Raw genomic sequence first — 18,314 nt, 5'->3', positions numbered from 1 at the left:
TGTTATAAAGTAAGCAAAAGCACAGGTCCTGGTGTCCTTGTTAAACTCCAAATTGCTTTTTCAAAACCGTTACACCTGCTGGGGCCCTATTTAAGATCCTGGTACCAAGCTCACTCCTACAGCCATTGAGTTCATTCGGACGCATGGTGTCTCTTTAGAGGACAGAGAAGAGCTATTCCTTGGGGTGACTGAGACTGTGACTGTTTATGGGCGTACAGAGCCTCATCCTTCTCCGGAGGAGTCACTAGAGGGTTGAATCACTGCCCTGGTGTCGGCAGCTCAACATGTCACACCCCCAGCCCCATGAGTGTTCCGTGGGATGACATGAACTATAAAATCACCCGGCTCTTACCACGTGGGGAGTACAGGTTCCTGAATGTCAAATGCTTTTCAATGGAGCGTTTCTTCTCCTACCTGGGGAAAACCAGACACAAGGGCGGCTGTCTTTGTTTCCAGCTCTCTTTACCAATCCTGCTGATAGGGATTGCACATGTATACCACACTTAATAAGGACCTAAAAATGTGCAGTGGTTCTTCGGAAGGAAGCGATTCGGAAGTGCTGTGTTGTGTAGAGATGAACCAGGTGGAACCCAAAGTCCTCGTTGTGGAGAGATCCTGGGATTTTGTCTGCTAGGAGGGGCTTCCGTACAGTGATGCAAACACACAAGCAAGCGTTTCCTTCTCTAGCTGGACTGGTTGGCAGCAGCCAGCTTGGACTGCTGCCTGGAGAGCTAACATTTGTGGAGGTTACAACACAGGAAGTTAGCTACTTGAACTTTTGTATATACTTTAATCTGGGCATTAAATGCCAGGCAGAGAGAATCGTCATGATTTAATGTTATGCCAGGGACATAATAGCAGCCTTTCTGTTCTGACCGATCTCTGTGAATTTCAGCATGTCCCTTGTACTGTCCTTCCTGTACGTGTTGAGTTCCCACTCTGTAGACTGTTTGGAAGGACTATCTAGTGGAAGACGAAGGTCTGGGTCTTCCAACACCCTATCATTTTTTTCTCCACGCTAGCGTTCTTTGATGGGTTAAGACAGTGAAAGCAAAGCTATGGCTTGCAGTTGCTAAGGGGATCAGACTAGAGTTATTTGCTACCAATCCATGTTTTTGGAACAAGAGAGGGAATGAGAGCACCCATGGTTGGGACCAATGATCTGTCATGTTTGCCATAGCAATGCTCCCTGGCTGGGTATCCTGGACCGGTGTGTTGAGAATTAAGATGTTTCCTCCCTGTCTGGACTGAGTTACAATGAGAAGCAACTCTTCCCCTACAACTCCACAGCAGCGAACGTTGGGTGGAGGATCTTTTGGCTTGGCTTCTAAGGAGCCCCTTGGGATAGCCTTGGGAGGGCAGATAGTCAGGAAAGTGCGGGGACCAAAATTTACCAGAGCCACTAAGATTGTTGGGTGGCACAAATGATTTGTGTTTGATTAGTAGCCTAATAACATTGAAGACTGGGTGCCCAAACCCACCCACCCAGTATTGCAGAAAAAAGGGCAGGTGATTTTGCTTCTGTAAAAGATTACCCCAACACAAACCCATGGCGCTATTCTACCTTGTAAACCATGGAGTCAGCTGGAGTTGGATATGCGTCTGTGGTAACTGGTTTGTCTTTCTTGGTTCGCTGGCTTGTTTGACTTGCCAAGATCCAAGGCTCCCATTAAAGGAATCAGAGGACGTATGTCTTAATAAGAGCAGGAAAAAGTGAAGACAATTTTTAAAAATTGGTTCTGACTGTACAAATAAGTCAGGTTTATATAGATAAATTAGGTTCTATACTAGTGGTTATTCCTTCTCCTTTGTGTGTTTAAATTCGTTAGATCTCTTTGAGTAGGCATAACCTTTGCAGAACACATGTTATCTTTGTTTGAAATTTCATTGTTTCACCTTTCTGCCCCTCTAAATTTTGTTCTTATCCCAATTTTGAATGGCAGCATTCCATCCAATGGACTTGCCAAAATTTAAGTGAGGTTCTATTCCTCACTGTTATAGGTAATTCTGTGGCAAACATCTTTACCCATATCTTAGGATAATTCACAGACATGTATTTCTACTCCAGAAAACACACACACACACACACACACACACACACACACAAATCCTCACCAACAAAGGATGACGGAAAACATAACAAATTCCAAACATATTTGCTATGTAAGAAATGACAGTGGTTATGGTGAAATGAAGGTTGATTTGAGGCTTGGCTCTTTTTCAATAGTTTGTCTGTCTTTTCAGCTTAATGTCAAAGTTGTAGCATGGCTTTATAAATAATCTAATTGTGTGTGTTTTCCACTGATTTAAAAATTGCGTAAATCTGGCTCATGTGTATCAATGCATTTATGATCTTCAGTGCTATTTATCTCAGTCTAGACTTTGACCTGTGATCTTTAGTGCATAGTGATGCTCGTCCATATTTAATTCAAGTGCATACAACACTGGGCGGTTGACTAAGCCTGGAATGTAATGAGTTAGAAATGTTGTTTGATTCCTTTTATATCACCTTATGTTACACTGCATGGTGTCAGCCACATCATACATCTCCGTGTTAGAATTTGGTCATTTGCAGCCATCTGCCACAGTTGACAAGTCAGGGGGGAAATGCACGATTCTCCGAGTGACTGTGGAACTTCCACCCTAATAATCCCAGGGCCACTGCACTTCATTTTGTTAGGGAGTGTTTATGTGTTTAACATAACCTACATCCAGTAGACATTAAACTACATAAATATAGATTGCCAACAACAAGAAGTAACAGCCAAGAGTAGAATAGCAGATTTAGACCCGAAGAACAAGCCAGAGAACAATTGTATGGGACAATTGGAAACGACCTCAGAGCTTTCCCACCTCTGAACTCCCAGTTGCTCCCACTTCACTGATTGGCGGTCCTACATCTCATTTTGAACTACCATGAAGATGCTAAGTTGTGATGAATCTGCTTTGTTTACTACAGCAGACCCAGGCCCATTAGGGCAGATTGCCATGAGCGTGAGGGTGTTAGTGAAAAGCACACATTTGGACACTAATGGCAGCTACTTAGTTTACAAAGTTAGCTTAAGTAGTACATCTCTTTCCATAATGGATAGACCTTCAGAGTGGAATGATTTGACTTTTCCCTGGAATTCAAAATGTGATTTAACACTGTTCATAGGAGGGTATGTGTGCATGCATTTACATATATTTCAATCAAAAGAGTTGAGAACGTCCCCAGCTTGACTCCAAAGTGTGTGCTCTTTCCAGTATCCCACAGTCTCCAGTAACTCCTTCCCTTACGCCCATAAACGGCTTCTCAATAACTACTCTGGCAGCATTGCCATGAATGTCTGATCTGGTTTTGGAGCAGTATCTCTAGCTTGCGAGCCCTCTCAAGAGTATTTTTATGACGTCATGACCAAAATAATTTGCATTCCTCTTGGCCAGGTCAGCTTGACCTCAGTAGAGACGTCGTTGGCAGGCAGGGTGTGCATGGCAGGGGTTCTGGATGGAGATCTCATTGCCGACTACTTGCAAAGCAGTGGCATAGAAGTAGGGTGTTATCCACCTAGGGAGATGTTCCCCCCGACCTCCAAATCCAAAAAAAAACCTTTGCTGTCAAGTCATTCCTCATTCAGGGCAACCATGTAGGATGGAGCGGAACTGTGCTGTAGGGTTTCCAAGGTTGTGAGATACCCAGAAGCAGACTCTTCACCAGTGGAATGGATGGTAGGTTCAAACCACTGTCCCTTTGATTAGCAGCTTAGTACTTAGCCACTGCTCCATCAGGCCTTCTTGGCGAGATGGTCTCAAGATGGGTCAATTCAGGGGCACACGAAGCTAATAAAAGACCCAGAAGCTTTCTTTGTTCTCACTTGCCCTTCCTGGTCTCAAGATGGCCATCATGGCTCCTGTCATCACATTCTGAAACACTGATCCAAAGATAAAAGAACCCTCTTTTCCAGCCTGCATTTTACTCGAGTTCGAGGGAACTCTCTTTCACTCCTTGACACTTTTCCTTTGGGGTGCACGTGTTTTTTGGTTTCTAGCTCGCACCCATCCCTAGGCCATACCCTGGCAAGCAGAAGGCAAGTATTGGACATGCTTCTAAATGGGATGGAAGAATGGAGGGGAAGTCCTGGGAACCGAGGCAGCAAGTCGTCTCTCCTGAACTGGATGGCTGGATGGTTAGATTAATTCAAGCTCAGCCAACGGGGAAGACCTGTGTTGGGGAAAGCTGCTGGACAGCTGGAAGTACATAGTGACTGTGCCACTGTCATAGCATTACGATAGCTAGGCTTTCTCTTATAGTTTCTTGTGAGCTAATTCTGTCAACACATGAAATAGTGCCCTTCTCTAGCAGGAGCTTAATAAATATTGACTGAATTGATTAGTATTGGCCCTTGCCAATTGATTATGAGCTTTCCTGACTTGTTTTTTTACACTGAATCTTAATGCCTTAAAATCAAGTTCATTGTTTGAATATTGACATCCTCCCAGGAAAGCTATGTTTATTCATTCCAGAAAATGATTAAGCGGCCATAATCATAAAGGTACTGGAATAAAGTCGCTGTGGGCAATATGTAATATAAACCCTGCAGAGTCTGTTTACAATTCTGGATGGGTGTAGGAGGAAAAGAGGATTCAAATATAAATATGCATGGGAAAGAAAAGTGGTTTTGAGTACATTATGTGTATTTTTTAGCATTTGAAAGACAATGTAGAACTTATCGTGTCAAAGATTATGAAGCGAGAGAAAGAACAGATATAAAATTGAGGTGAATCTCTTCTTTGAAGCTTCACTTAATCAGCAGACCTTAAGAAAATGAACCACTTCAACTTTTTTTTCCAATTGAGTACATTCTTTCACATCTTACATAATTTCATTTTGAATTTTTTTCCCAGCAGGATGAGATCAAAAGATTGAATTTTGTTTGCCACTGGAATGTAATGTATTAAGAATGTTCTCAGTTCAAAGTTGTTTCCTCATATACACATTTTCCGAAGAGTTTATCTTTTTTGATGTAAAGAATCCTTCCTATAAACTTTCTTTCATTTGGTTCTGATTTAATGCATATACATGTTCATAAATTTTCACTTTATCAACTATTAATTCTGATTTGCACCACCACTACCACCATCACCTCTTCCTTCTCCACTATTGCCCACTACTACCACCGCTGATGCCTGCTCCTCCTGCTCCTCCTCCTCCTCCTCCTCCTCCTCTACCACCACCACCACCACCATTTGCCATCCAACCAACCCAGACACCCAGCATCCATGATGTGTCAAAGAAGCACTGTGCCCCCAAGAGTTTTCAATGACTGATTTTCTGGAATAGGTCCTTGGATGGACTTGAAACCAACACCTTTAAGTTAGTTGCCAAGCACATTCATCATTGGCACCACCGACTTTTTTGAAAAATTTCAGATAGTATCATTTACATTTTCTCTGAGAATGATAAGTATTGCTTTCCCTGCTAAATGGCCAATCGGTGAGTTGTAAATAAATATTCTACTCCTTACTGAAGAATACCACCCTTGCCACCCCCGTGCCCGCATTTTCTCCAGGGATGCACGCTTAGAGGTTGGATTCAACAGGGAGACATGAATCATTTTTTTAAAACATTTTATTGTCTGCTAATGGCACATAATTTTAGTTACAGCACTCACTACAGAGGGTGATCGTAGACACCCATCGCCTTGCTCTTGGGGCATTGCTGGAAGCAACTGAAATGGCAGCTTCAGTCCTTCGCTCCTCATCCATTGGTTTAATCCTGGGGTGGGCAGAATGGCAGAAGGGACAAATGAGCATGATGGAAAAAATCTTCCTACTGAGTGCTGCCTGCCTGCCAGATTGTGAACAAATGATTTTCTTGTTCTTCTCCGTTATCCCACTCTAAAGAGGTATCAAACTTCACATTCTCCTTTCACCCAGGAAGTTGATTGTGCCCAATCCACGTGCTTTGCATGCTCCTCCTCCTGCGTCTCAGTTGCACCTCACCAACAGTATCCATAAATTGACACAAAACTGAGAGTTTATAGATATGGATTGAGGCCAATTCATGGACTATGTCCCATTCCTTTGGAAATATGAATGACCCATCCTGGAAGGAAATTTTGAGCGAAATGATGAAAACTTCTTGCTGAGAAAGCTCAATCTACCTAATCCTTTTGCAGCAAGGTAGCCTTGCATATGCTCCATGTAGTTCTAATGCCTAGTTTCCACTGTCAAGTGACCCTGCATCCCTTCCATCATTAAGAATAAGAGACCTGGAGTTACTGCAGCCCCGGGTCCTGGATTGTTGGAGAGCTCTGGGTGCATTTTGTTTCCCCCATGTCCCCAGGAGTGGTACTGTCATGGCCTCCATGTGTACTCACCACTTCCTCCCGCTTGGTCTTGTCCGTTGCCGGCCAAGCTTCCATAGGCAGATCGGTGAGCATGGGGGGCAGAGGCTGCATGGGGAACATCGGAGGCAGAGGTGGCTGTGGTGGCAGGGGCTGCATGGGGTGCACGGGTGGCTGGGGCGGCATGGGCTGGTGAGGCTGCGGCTGCACGGGCTGGGGCTGGTAGGGCTGCTGGACGGGCGGAGGGAGGTGTGGCTGGTGGTGTTGGGTTGGAGTCATGGAGTGTTGGCCGGGAACTGGCATCATTGGCTGCTGGGGGGCCACGGGCTGCTGAGCGGGCACCATGGGGATGTGGTGATGAGGCTGCAGGGTGTGGCTCGGGGGAAGCTGCTGGGACAGCACAGGGATGATTTGGTGGTGCAGCCATCCACCCATGGGCTCGTAACCATAGGAAGGGTACTGGTGAGAAACAGAGAGGCACGTTTAGCATTGGCTCCGGTGACCTCCACCGTTATGAGCATATGAAGAGTTCATTCGTTTTGCATCCCTTTGCAGGGATTTGCAAACTTAGTTCCAGTCCGACACTCATGCTGGTTGGTTGATGGGACACATATGACTCATCGCAACTCAATGTCCCATTGGTGACAGGAGGTGGAGGAGACCTGCTATTTCACTTTAATAAGGGGTACAGACTCCGGTTTACTATTTTAGGGGAAGAAGGAGCAAAAGGTGTACTTACTGGCTGCCTTAGCATGTTCTGGTACCACTTCAGAGGAGTGAGCACCTTTAGAGAAGGAGACATCAGAAGACATTGGTTTTCATTTAGACTCCTGCACTAGAAATTCACTCCCCCCCCAAACCCTGGCCAATTAGGGTTAGCCTGAAGTTGTGACTTCTGCACACGAGAGACAGGGGTAAGCATGTGCCAGGGCCTTCCCTGGTGCCGTGGTATCTGTCACCTGCATGTTTGCTGTTTTTGCTCTGGCTCTGAGGCCTGTAACACTGCTCTACATTTTTACAGATAAGGGCCCAGCCAGTCAAAAGAGAGGGGCTGGTTCACTTGACTGAAGGGGAGTCTTTAGTCCATTTAGGTCCACACACACCCCTCTTCCTTACTGGAGAGGACAATGAACAATCATGTGACCCGATGTTGCTTTTATCCTTTTTTGAGTTCATGCCAGGATGACAATAATGAAGCGGAAGCAGAGAAACCAGGCCCCTCATCCTAGAAACATAGGCTTCCTGGTCAACGATATCAACCTTTTAAACTGTTCCCAGAAAGCCTTGTCCTAAATTCTTGTTACTCTTTTCTTATATTTGTCTGAGGGAGACTGACAGACTGTGACTTGAACCACGGAGAGAAGTTAAGAGTGTCACTTCTTTCTGAGCAGTGTATACTTTGGGGCATGGAGGCGCCTTCGCACAGTAATATAACATTTTAATCAATACGACAAGACAATGATCAACTGTGCTTAAGCACTACTTGACAGAGTACTTGTCCTGTTCACGAACCCCCGGTCAATCTTTTGAGGTGTGGCTTTTGTCATGATTTCCCTCTTCGGATGAGGAGGTCAGTGGTTTGTTTGCCTAAGGTCAGGGTGGAGACTGCTAGGTTGAGGAATGCCTCAAGCAAGATTCCAGGACACCCTTTGCAAACCATTCAGAATCTTGCCGAGGCCACGTGCTTTCTAATCCTTCAGGAAAGCCACGTGAGGGGGACACACAGAGTGGAAACATCTTAGAAACCAGTGGTTGTTAAGCTGGAAAGGATGGTCAATAACATCGTCCTACATTTTCCAGGCTGGCGAGAACACAGCTAGTCGGTACTGCTTACTTTGTGCCCTTCTGTGGAAAACCCCCCGAGTGGTGTTTCAGGATGGAGGATTTTACAGCCATAAGTAGAAGGAGAAGCTGAGTCAGAAAGACCAGGTAGGATGATGCTGGGACCATGCAGGCTATAAGAGACCCATTGGGACTTATGAAGTAGAGGACCTGGTGGCAGGAACTGAAACTGGGGACCCTTGGAGCCACATTGGGAAGGAAGAGTCAACAAGCTATTCTTGATAGAGCTCAGGGCATTGTTAACTCAAAACAATGGTCAAAATTAGTAAAGAGAAAAATTACCTCATAGCTGAAGTTGATATAACCAGGGTGCCCAGGATGAGGTGGTAGCTTTTTAGGGAAGGGGAGGGGGAAAGACAAGAAGAAGAGAGAGGGAGAGATTAAGTCAATAAGCAGTTGTTTACATTAAAGGAAACTGAAGCAAATCCAAATAAAACCTTTATAGTACAGAATGTAGTCGAGGTCAATTTTTAGCTTAGACTTGGACACTGTGTAGGAGAAGTTCCTTTCTTATTCTAAAAAGAGGTCCAAACCAGCTAACATTCTTTTCTAGGGGCTATAGCTTGGTGGTAGGAGAACCTTCTGGAAGCAGAGACCAGCACACACTTATTCTCTTGGGACTCCCCATGTTGTCGATGAATGCTCTCCTCTCCTACCCATCATTTCACTTGTTGGAGCCTACTCTATGTCGTGATAAAGGTGTGTTTCTCTCTCCCTTGTAGAAGAGGAGGTGGTTAAGTGTCTAAGTGTCAAAGATGTGCCTCCTGATTGGCATGCAAAGGAAATAATGCATTAGCGACAGCCAAGAAATAGCACAACTAGGTACCCCTTTGGAAGAACATGAGTGCCAGGTGGGGTATAGTAAAGTAGAAACCTTGTGAGTCCCCTGAAAAAATAAAAAGTGTGTTTAGGAAGTTTGGCCCAATTCATTTTATGACTCGATCAACATGGGCAGGGTGGTGGTGGTGATGGAGGAGGATTTCAAAGCTCAAACAAAAAGCAACTTGAGCAGGACTAACTGTCTTTTCACTAGTGGGTGCCAAGTGGAAGGTTGATTGGCCCTGGAATATGGACATGGAGCGTGAAGAAAGCTTTCTTCGGACACCTAGCTCAGGTAGAGAGGGGGCAGTTCTGTGCTTTACAAATGCTCCTCTTTCATCACAGGGCTGAAGCCCTCTTCCTCGTGTATGATAGCCTCTCCCTTGTTGATAAAGTGGGGTGGTGAGTTGAAGCTTGGGAAAAGTCTGAATGTATGAAGTTCTGGCCCCTTGGGGAACTCAGAGGTGTCACAATGCAGGGTTTAGGCAGACAGAGTAAAGGCTGTTGATCTTGGGGGTGAGAGAGGAGAGGAGGCAGATAGACAAGTTTTGCTGGCCTCTGGTTGTATCAACTCCTCCATATGCCATGAAAAAAACCCAACTGGACCCGCAGTGCCTATACCTGAGCTAAGCCTTTCTACCTGCCTAGGAGAGTGCATCTGACTTCCTGCTCTTTGGTACATTTGACTGTGGACTGTATCAATATGTAGTAGGCAGAGGTAGGTATCTGTGGAGCCAAGCAGAAGTCAGGTGCTTAGCAGAGCACTCAAAGGGATGGGAGCCCTGGGAACAGAGGGAGATGGTTCAGTAGGGATTATTCTGAACACAGAAATCTTACCCGCCGCTCAATGCCAGCAATGGGATTTATCGGGCAAGGAGGATAGTAGTTGGACACTTGTGAGGAATTGAGTTTTAGTCCAAAAAAAATGGGGGGGGTTAGGGGTCGTTTTCTTATAGTATTGGCCTATGTCTTTGTTGCCCTTTCAAGTGTCCCTTCTGAAAGCCACGCCCCACTTTGAGATGGCCGCATTTGTTCCTCAAAGCATGGTCCCCAGACTACCTGTCACAGGATCTCCTGGAGTGCCCCTTAAAATGCAGAGTCCTGGGCCCCAGCCCAGCTCTACGGAATCAGAATCTCTGGGGGAACCATCCAAGAATCTATTGTGTTAACTAGCTCCTTGAGCTCCTCTTAAACAGAGCACAGACATTGGAGATTGGCTGTGCTGCTCTTGTAAACCTGAAAGTTGAAGGGACATGAGGCTGATACTGATGATCAGGCTTGTGACTTAGGCAGGGGTATGACACTCACTGGCATTGCAAAGGCTGCTCCCAAGAGGCAGGCAAACAAAATCCAGGTCCCCATTGCTGGATGGTCCTGAAACATAAGACAATACCTGCATTCTTATTGCTTCTCAGACATGGACATAATGAATGCTCCACAAAGCAAGACACAAACACAATCCACACTGGTCTGATGCTAAGATGAGACTCTTTTTTGAGAGGCTACTTTAATCATATTTGATTCCCAGGTCTCGGCTTATCTCCTGGACTCTAAAGTCACCATAGTGATAAAAATGCTTTTAATTTAGTTGAAGGCTAAATGCATCAGAGGGATATGAATAGTTTTATCATTATATATGATTAGTTTGGCCTGCCATTTGCCTGTACCTGAACTCAGCCTACCTACATCATCATAGAAACAAAGTGTTATTTACAGTTACTGATTCAAGGAACAGTGTTGACTAGACAAGTTGGTGAGATTGTCAAGGTCACTATACAGCGGCCAGACCAAAAGGTTGACGGTACAAGTCCATCCGGAGGCACTTTGAAGAGAGGCTGGGCGATCACCTTCCCCAAAACTCAACTCATTGAAAACCCAGTGGAACACCGTTCTGCCCTGACATACACTAAGAGTCACCAGAAATCAGAGTCAACTTCAATGTACCTTTATATTTTTTGAACAAGGAGATACAGAATCTCTTTTCAATATTCACTTGCATTATTACAACCCTCCCTCAAGTCTAATCACTTGAGAACAGCCAAAGTAGATTAAGTGGGATTTCATTTCAGGTAGTTTGCCTCTATAAGTTTGTAGGCAAGTCCCTAAAATCCAGGGTTAAAGGATAGTGTTAAGCAACAGGGAGAAGCCAGATAGTCTGATCCTTTTCCATGCATTTCGAGTGAGTCCATCTTTCATTGATGGCATCTTCCTTTTGCTTGATGAGGTATGGTAATATTTCCACAAATAACCCCATTTAGGATATGAAGCAAAACAGGCTATCCGAAAATATGCATTTGACTCTGTAGGCCAAATTATTGACTAATTTTGAAAACTGTTACTAGAAAACTCTGACATGTTTTATAGCCAGAGAATAAAATGTGCAGTAATGCTGAATAAGGAAGCTTGCATTAAAGCTTTCAACGGCATGTTTTTTTTTAATTATTCTAAATATGCACAGCAAAGCATACAGTTTGTACAGGTGCCATTTAGTGACAATGATGACACTCGGAGTGTGCAACTGTTCCCATCCTTTTTTTCTGACTTGTTCCTGCTCTGTTGATACAAAACCCCTATCCCCTGAGGTTCTCATCTAATCTTTCGAGTTGCTGTCGTCAATCTCATCCCACATCGACAGTTCTTAAGAGAGCACACTGCTCAAAGCAGACAGGCTTTATAAGTTAGGCTAAACTGTTCTTTGGTTTTAAAAGGGGATTTTTGGCTTAAGGATTAAAGATTATTTTAGGGAATGATTTTCAGGGGTTCATCCAACCTTCATGGCTCCGGGAAGTCTGGAGTACATCTGTTTTTTTTTTAAAGGTTGAATTCATGAGAAAAAGCCTGGCATAAACATGCAGTTGATAGTTGTACTTGTTGTCCTCAAACAAAAAATAGCTCTCAAAGTAGTGAATCATAATAGCCTAGGAAAGTAACATTTTACCTTAATTGATCAGCAATTATCAAAAATATTTTTCTGTGGGTTTTGGTACTCAAAAGTGCTTTTAGCTTCCAGAATGAAAATGAACATTGAAAAGGCCTATATTGCTGCATTGGAAAGTAAAATAATTCATTTAAGTAATCAAAGTCTAATTTAATTATAGCCAATGAAAGAAGTGGCTAAATATTGACAGCATGAAGTACAAAGCAACGTGGAATACATTTGCATCAGATAAACATGAAATGCAGGGAAAGAAATAGGCAGAAGAAAAAGTATCCCTAAGGATGAATAAAATCCACATACCTTTGAATATCTTCAGAAGGTTTCTGAATCTCAGGGATGCTGGATCCTTTAGATTTCTCCCAACTCTGAGCTCAATTTATATCATTCACGGCAGCTAGAGCAACCAATCGCGTTTCTGAGGGGAAAATATGTTGAGTATAACCCCAAATCCCTGTATCAGGACTTTCTGTTTTAGCCAACGTGATCAAACATAGACTAGGGTGCTGTGATTAGTGTTTATGCAGGCTTTCATTATGGGCAATAGTAGGTGTAGCAGGCCAAAATGCGACAGCAGGCAGTTTTTAACTCAGTGAATTAGTTGACTATGCATGTTGGTATATTCACATGTACTTTTGAGATGCAGCTATGTCGTTGTCTACTCCTTGGCTATAACCAACATAAAATTGTACTAGTTAAAGTGCCCGATCTCTCTAATGTAGCCAAGATGTCTGCCAGACTTTCCCAGTCATTTAAGAGCACGATAAATTGATATAATCCCCTATTCTGGTTTTGGTTTTGTTTTCTTGTTTATTTATTTTCGAAAATCCAAACCCTTGTATTTCTCTGAGGAGCTAGACTTCAACTTGTAATGATCCCATATATGGTAGAGTAAGAACTGTGCTCCATAAAGTTTTCAATGACTACTTTTCAGAAGTAGGTCGCCAGGCCTTTCATCACCGGCACTTCTGGATGGAAGTTCGAGCTTTAGGGTAGCAGCTGACTGTGCGAACCATTTGCATCACTCAGAGACTCCAGTTATCCAATCGCCACTGCTCTCTTTCTTGGCTCCCTTTCTGTGGTCCCCACTCTAGTGTCCACCCAAAGAAAGGACAAGGGAACCCTTATTGCCTTGGCTCCTTCCTCCAGCTCATCTGCCATCCAGGCAGCCTCGAACTCGGGGTCACCACAGTAGCAACTCCTGAAGGGAGGATCTGAAGGACAAGGCAAAACACATTACACATAATGGGAAGCACACTGCCCAAATGTCTGGGATCCCTTACAAATAGGGATCACACGGGCAGTGCTTCATGCCTCTCCCACGTAGCAATGCTGCCTTTCTCTCAAGCCTTGCTTTCTCACAGGCCATGACCAGGTGGTGCTGTGTTAGTTCAGAGTCAAGGAGCCCCCATGGGTGTCAGACTGCAACTGCACTCCATAGGACTTCACCAGCTTATTTTTCAGTTGGAGCCTCTAATAGACCTAATGTCTTTCTCCTGAGGTGCTTTTGGATGGACTCACCCGCCAACCGTCCAGTTACCAGGTGATCCTGTTAACCCTTTTCACCACCCAGAAACTCCACTAGCTGGCCCTTTACTGATTGTCCATGTCCCTTCCTGTCCTTTTCAGAGTCTCTATCTCTTGACTTGCATGACCTCCAGTTTCTCAGCTCTCTTTACCCCAAGGCCCAAATGACAACAATCAAGCCCTGTGGGTCTCTAAAAGGACCTTTGATCTAGCTCTAATTATACTTAAAAGAACTAACAACATAAAAAACCCTTCAACCTAGTGTACGGGTTTATTATTCTTTCTTTCTGCAATGTATTCATTTGGTAAATGATCAAATCTATAACTTGACAAGAGGTAACTGACAAGTTGTCTAACAAAGTGACCCGTAAGGGATATTGAAGATACTCATGCACCCAGATACAAGTGATGGTTTCACTAAATCTCTTTGAAGACTTGAATACTTATGACATTTGTACATATATTTTTATGTAGATCCTCCACATTACCAGAAAACCCCAAGACCATAGCCTTCAAGTCAATTCTGACTCAGAGCAACTCTCTGTAAGGTTTCCGTGGCTGTTAATCTTTACAGGAACAAATAGTCTCAACTTGCTCCCATGCAGGGCTGGTAGGTTTCAACCTCCCATCTTTCTGTTTGCAGTCCAATGTTTACGTGGCAGTGCCAGCAGGGATGCACATTGGCTGACTTAATTCTTGGAGAAAATATGCATTTAAGACAATATAGGAATGTTTAAAAGCTAACTGAAATGTCAGTACTTTGTAGTGACCAGCGGTTCCACAGGAAAAAGCTGTAGCTGTCTGCTTTTGTAAAGATCACAGTCGTGGAAACCAGTTCTACCCTGTCCCATGGGGCTGCGATAAGTTGGAGTTGATTAGAAGGCAATGAATTTGGGCATGTTTTAAGAGGATTAGCTTGAAAACTAAATGGATGGGGGCATCCCTGGGGACACATAACATTATTGATCACTCTCCTCAACCCCACCCCCTGATTCACATGTTGTAGAAGTGCGAGTAGGTGCAATTCTAAGCTGATCTTTGGATCCGAGGCAGTAGAGAATGGCTAGCCCTCATGAAGAAAGGTGAAACTTTCCAATCTATTGAGAGATTGCCAAGAAGGCAGTGGATTCGAGTGAACTGAGAATAGGGCCCTCAAGGGCAATTGCATCAAGAGTGTGCATTTATTTATGAGTACATTTATCAATAAAACATATAAGAGGGTCCTGAGATTTTCTTTCAACGAAGTTGCCCAGTGGGCTTCAGAGGATTTGCTTATTTTGCAGAGTGGGTGCGATCCAACAAGGAGAAGATGGCAAGTTCAGATCCCGTTCTCTTCCCATCTTTTCTGGTTTTCCATGGGTTTTTTGGCATACATTGAAGCACCTGATCTTTTCTGGATTTCCATATGTCTTTTTTTTAGCATACATTGAAGCACTGAAGTTGTCAGAAACTGTTCTCCCTACACAATCCTGGGAGAATTGTGTTAATGAATTCATCCATGAGATTTGTGATGGTAGGGTTTTACAGCATTTCACATCGCTTTGTCATCTATCTATCTATCTATCTATCTATCTATCTATCTATCATCTGTAATCTCCACGATGATCCACGTAATGCTTCCTTCTTGGATATTCAAGGCTCTGGTCCACTGACCAGGCAGTGACTGCAAAGCCACCATGCACAGGTGGCCTAGATGTGAGAGCCAATTCCCTAATTAAAGGGCTCCTTGGCTTTATTTCCAATATCGATCCCAGTACTTGAAACCTCTTCCCTTGATTGGACTCCCTCTTATACACTGAAAGATTCTAGACTGCTTTGGAAAAGAAGACAACATTTCAATTGAAACAGTTTTCCTATAAATCACTTTGATTTTTGAGTCTGTTGATTTTCTCAAGGAAAATAGCATTTACTGGATTGACTGCTTCTAACACAAAGGTGATTGTATTTAGAGATTTTGTGGTTCTGTTTTTCCTCTTTGAGGTCATGTGTTATCTTTCTTTTCTGTATTTTAAAACGTGAATTAGAAACACATTCATTTCCTCTGCTGCAGCATCTTTCGAATGGCGGTGATAATCTGGCCCCAGAATTCTACCTTTCTTCAAATTTGTGGACACATTCGCTGCAAACGTAGCTGACCAATATCTGCGAGAGTGCCATCATTCTGGTTATACTTGAAGAGCCATGGCTACGTGGATTGACTCCTGTATAGAAAAGAGCTCCTCCAATGGGATGCGTGGATAAAGAGCCTCACAAATGATGAGCAGGTTCTTTGGCTCATTGTGCGTGTTCTTCGTTCTTCAGCTTGCCTTGCAGCTCATCACACTGGGTTCTGCCTCATCACGCAGACATGGTGCTTATGGCAGCACCTTGTTCCCTTCCAATTTGCAGTGCGCTGCAGAACCATGTGCCTGAGCTTGTCGATGCTGTGTGGCCAGCAAGTGAAGGACCTAGCTACGTGTAGGTGTCTGTGGGGAGAAGGGCTCACCTGTGAGGAAATGGCAGGCAGTTCAGTTGGGCAGCAGCATGCACTTTTTTGACTGCTGAGAGGGCTTTGTTTTTGTTACTTTTGCTTTCGGTTGTACCATCTTCCTCTTCACGTTCTCCACAGCACTTGGTGTATGTGTATTGTCTTTAGGGGTCTTGGGGGCACAGTCTTCTGCTGCTAACCGCAAAGTCAGCAGTTCGATCCCACCAGCGACCCTTTGCGAGAAAGCGGTAGCAATCGACTTCCATAAAGAGTTGGGGTCTTGGGAACTCTCTGGAGCTGTCCTTCTCTGGTGAGGGGGGCCTGTTCCGTTTTTGTGTTTGTTGGTTTTTAATAGGATCTCTGGGGAAAGCTAGATAACATGAGCTCCAGCAGCTCTTATCGTTGGCAGGAACTCAACTGCCCTGTCTTCTTTTAAATCAGTCCAAGATTGTCTAAGACAATAACATATTCTGGAACATTGTCAACTGAGGGAGGTCTTATGGGACTTGGACCAAAGTTGGCTTTGTAGAGATTTCGTTGTGTTGAAGAAAATCCCAGAGCCACACCCCTCCCCATCACCTTTCAGCTAAACACCTGTGATGAAAGGGAAAGTGTTCCTGCCAACAATCAACCAAAAGGACAGGGTTTGCCCCCAAACGAAGCTGAGAATGCAGGAAAGGCAGGGGAAGACTGCGCAGAGGGAGCTGGGGAGACCAAGGAGCAAGTGGGAAGGATGCAGTCACATAGAGGGGATTTCAACTCCTATCAAGAAGCGACCCGCATGCAAATGGCCACACGGAAAATGAATGAGCCCTTTACAGATTTCCAAGGAAGCCACAACAAAATGTTCAAAACCAAAAGCAACGCTCATTTCCCGGGTGACTTTTTCCTGAGATAGGGCTGGACCCTCCGGGGCTCCTCCTCATACAACGCCTAGCTGCTCAGTGCCACGGAGTCCGTACCAAGTCGTAGTGGCCCCGTGGATAACAGAGGGCAACCCCACCCGGCCCCGGCCCCGGCCCCGGCCACCTTCCCAGCTGTTCTTATGTTTGCGTCCATGGTTGCAGCCATGGAGTCAATCTATCTTGTGGAGGGTCTTCTTTGTTTTTGTTGTTTCCATAAACCTCTGTTTATGACATCAGTCACATTGCAACCGTGGGGAGCCAGCAGTGTGTCTTGTACTTCTGTGGTACCCAGCAAAAGCTCTTAGGAGTTCAGTGGTACCCAGAAAAATCTCTCCTGCAGAGTGAGGGCTAGTTCAATGCGTTGGCTCATTAGTATACAGGTAGAAAAGTGATCTCTGGCACTTTGAAAGGGGAGGAAAGATTCATAAGCAATGTGAATTCTCTGTTGAACAAAGCAAAACGACACTTCCTGCAGTGATTTAGCTGGGCCTTTGGAAGAGCTGAACGAGTCAGTTAGGACCTCGGTGGACTTACATGCACATAACCAATGATGAGCAGTGAAAAGTGCTTTAAAGATTTTTACACCATTACACGATGTTTAAATCTGCCTCTCAGTTCAAATGAGAATAAATTGCACACAAATTCAATTCCCTCACATAGGTCAAAGTTACTGAGCTTCTTTGCTTAACATAAGGACTCTTCAATACTATGACAATGATTAGCTTTCTAGGCGCCCGTTTTAGAACACGGCCTTGTACTCACGCTCAGTCTGTACGCGGAACATGAGGCAGTCATTGGAACGGAACAAAAGGACACTACATGCTTCAAAATTAGCCAAGGTGGGCATCAGCATTGTAGCCGTTCACCATATTTATTCAGTGGGTATAGTGAGTAAATCATCTAGGAAACTGGACCATGTGAAGAAGAACACAGCAGCAGGATGCATGGAAGACCTGGTAACACCCTGTGATATGCAGATGCCTCAACTTCACTTGGTGAAAACAAAGAGGACGTGATGCTCGTACTGACGGTGATCAAAAGCAGCAGCCTTCCGTAGAGATTCCACCTCTGAGAAACAACAACTCTCACAACAGGATCAAGAAGCAACACCTTGATCAACACAGAAACAGGTGGATGGGGCTTAGCAAGGATTTCATTCTGGTTGGCACCACAATCAGTGCTAATGGAAACAGCAGTCAAGAGATCAAACAATGCATTGCACTGGATGTATCTGTTGCACAAGACCTCTTTCATGTGTGGAAGAGTGAACATGTCACTTTGAGGACTAAGGATCGCCTGACCCAAGCCATGGTCCTTTCAGTCACTTCATTTGCATGTAAAAGTTGGACATTGAATAAGGAAGAAGAATCGATGCATTGGAATTATGGTGCTGGCAGAGAATCTTGGGAATCCTGTGGACTGTCAGAAGAACAAAGAAACCTGTCTTGGATAAAGCACAGCCCAAATGTTCCCTTGAAATGAGGATGGTGAGA

General features: G+C 44.3%; 2 protein-coding genes across 2 annotated transcripts in view; one reads left to right on the top strand and one right to left on the bottom strand.

Moving 5' to 3' along the window:
* ARHGAP6 (Rho GTPase activating protein 6) overlaps nt 1-18,314 on the top strand; it is a 517,936-nt gene that overhangs the window by 365,224 nt on the left and 134,398 nt on the right. The gene's annotated exons all lie outside the window — the stretch shown is intronic.
* On the bottom strand, nt 6,258-10,349 carry AMELX (amelogenin X-linked). Its single transcript, XM_075539341.1, has 4 exons — nt 10,296-10,349; nt 8,451-8,498; nt 7,066-7,110; nt 6,258-6,785 (listed from the first exon to the last, which is right to left on the bottom strand). Exons 1-4 carry the CDS (start codon nt 10,347-10,349, stop codon nt 6,258-6,260), a joined length of 675 nt encoding a protein of 224 aa, XP_075395456.1.

The sequence above is a fragment of the Tenrec ecaudatus genome, chromosome X (genome assembly GCF_050624435.1).
Source record: "Tenrec ecaudatus isolate mTenEca1 chromosome X, mTenEca1.hap1, whole genome shotgun sequence".
Classification (NCBI taxonomy): domain Eukaryota; kingdom Metazoa; phylum Chordata; class Mammalia; order Afrosoricida; family Tenrecidae; genus Tenrec; species Tenrec ecaudatus.
This window is presented reverse-complemented; position numbering and strand designations above follow the sequence as displayed.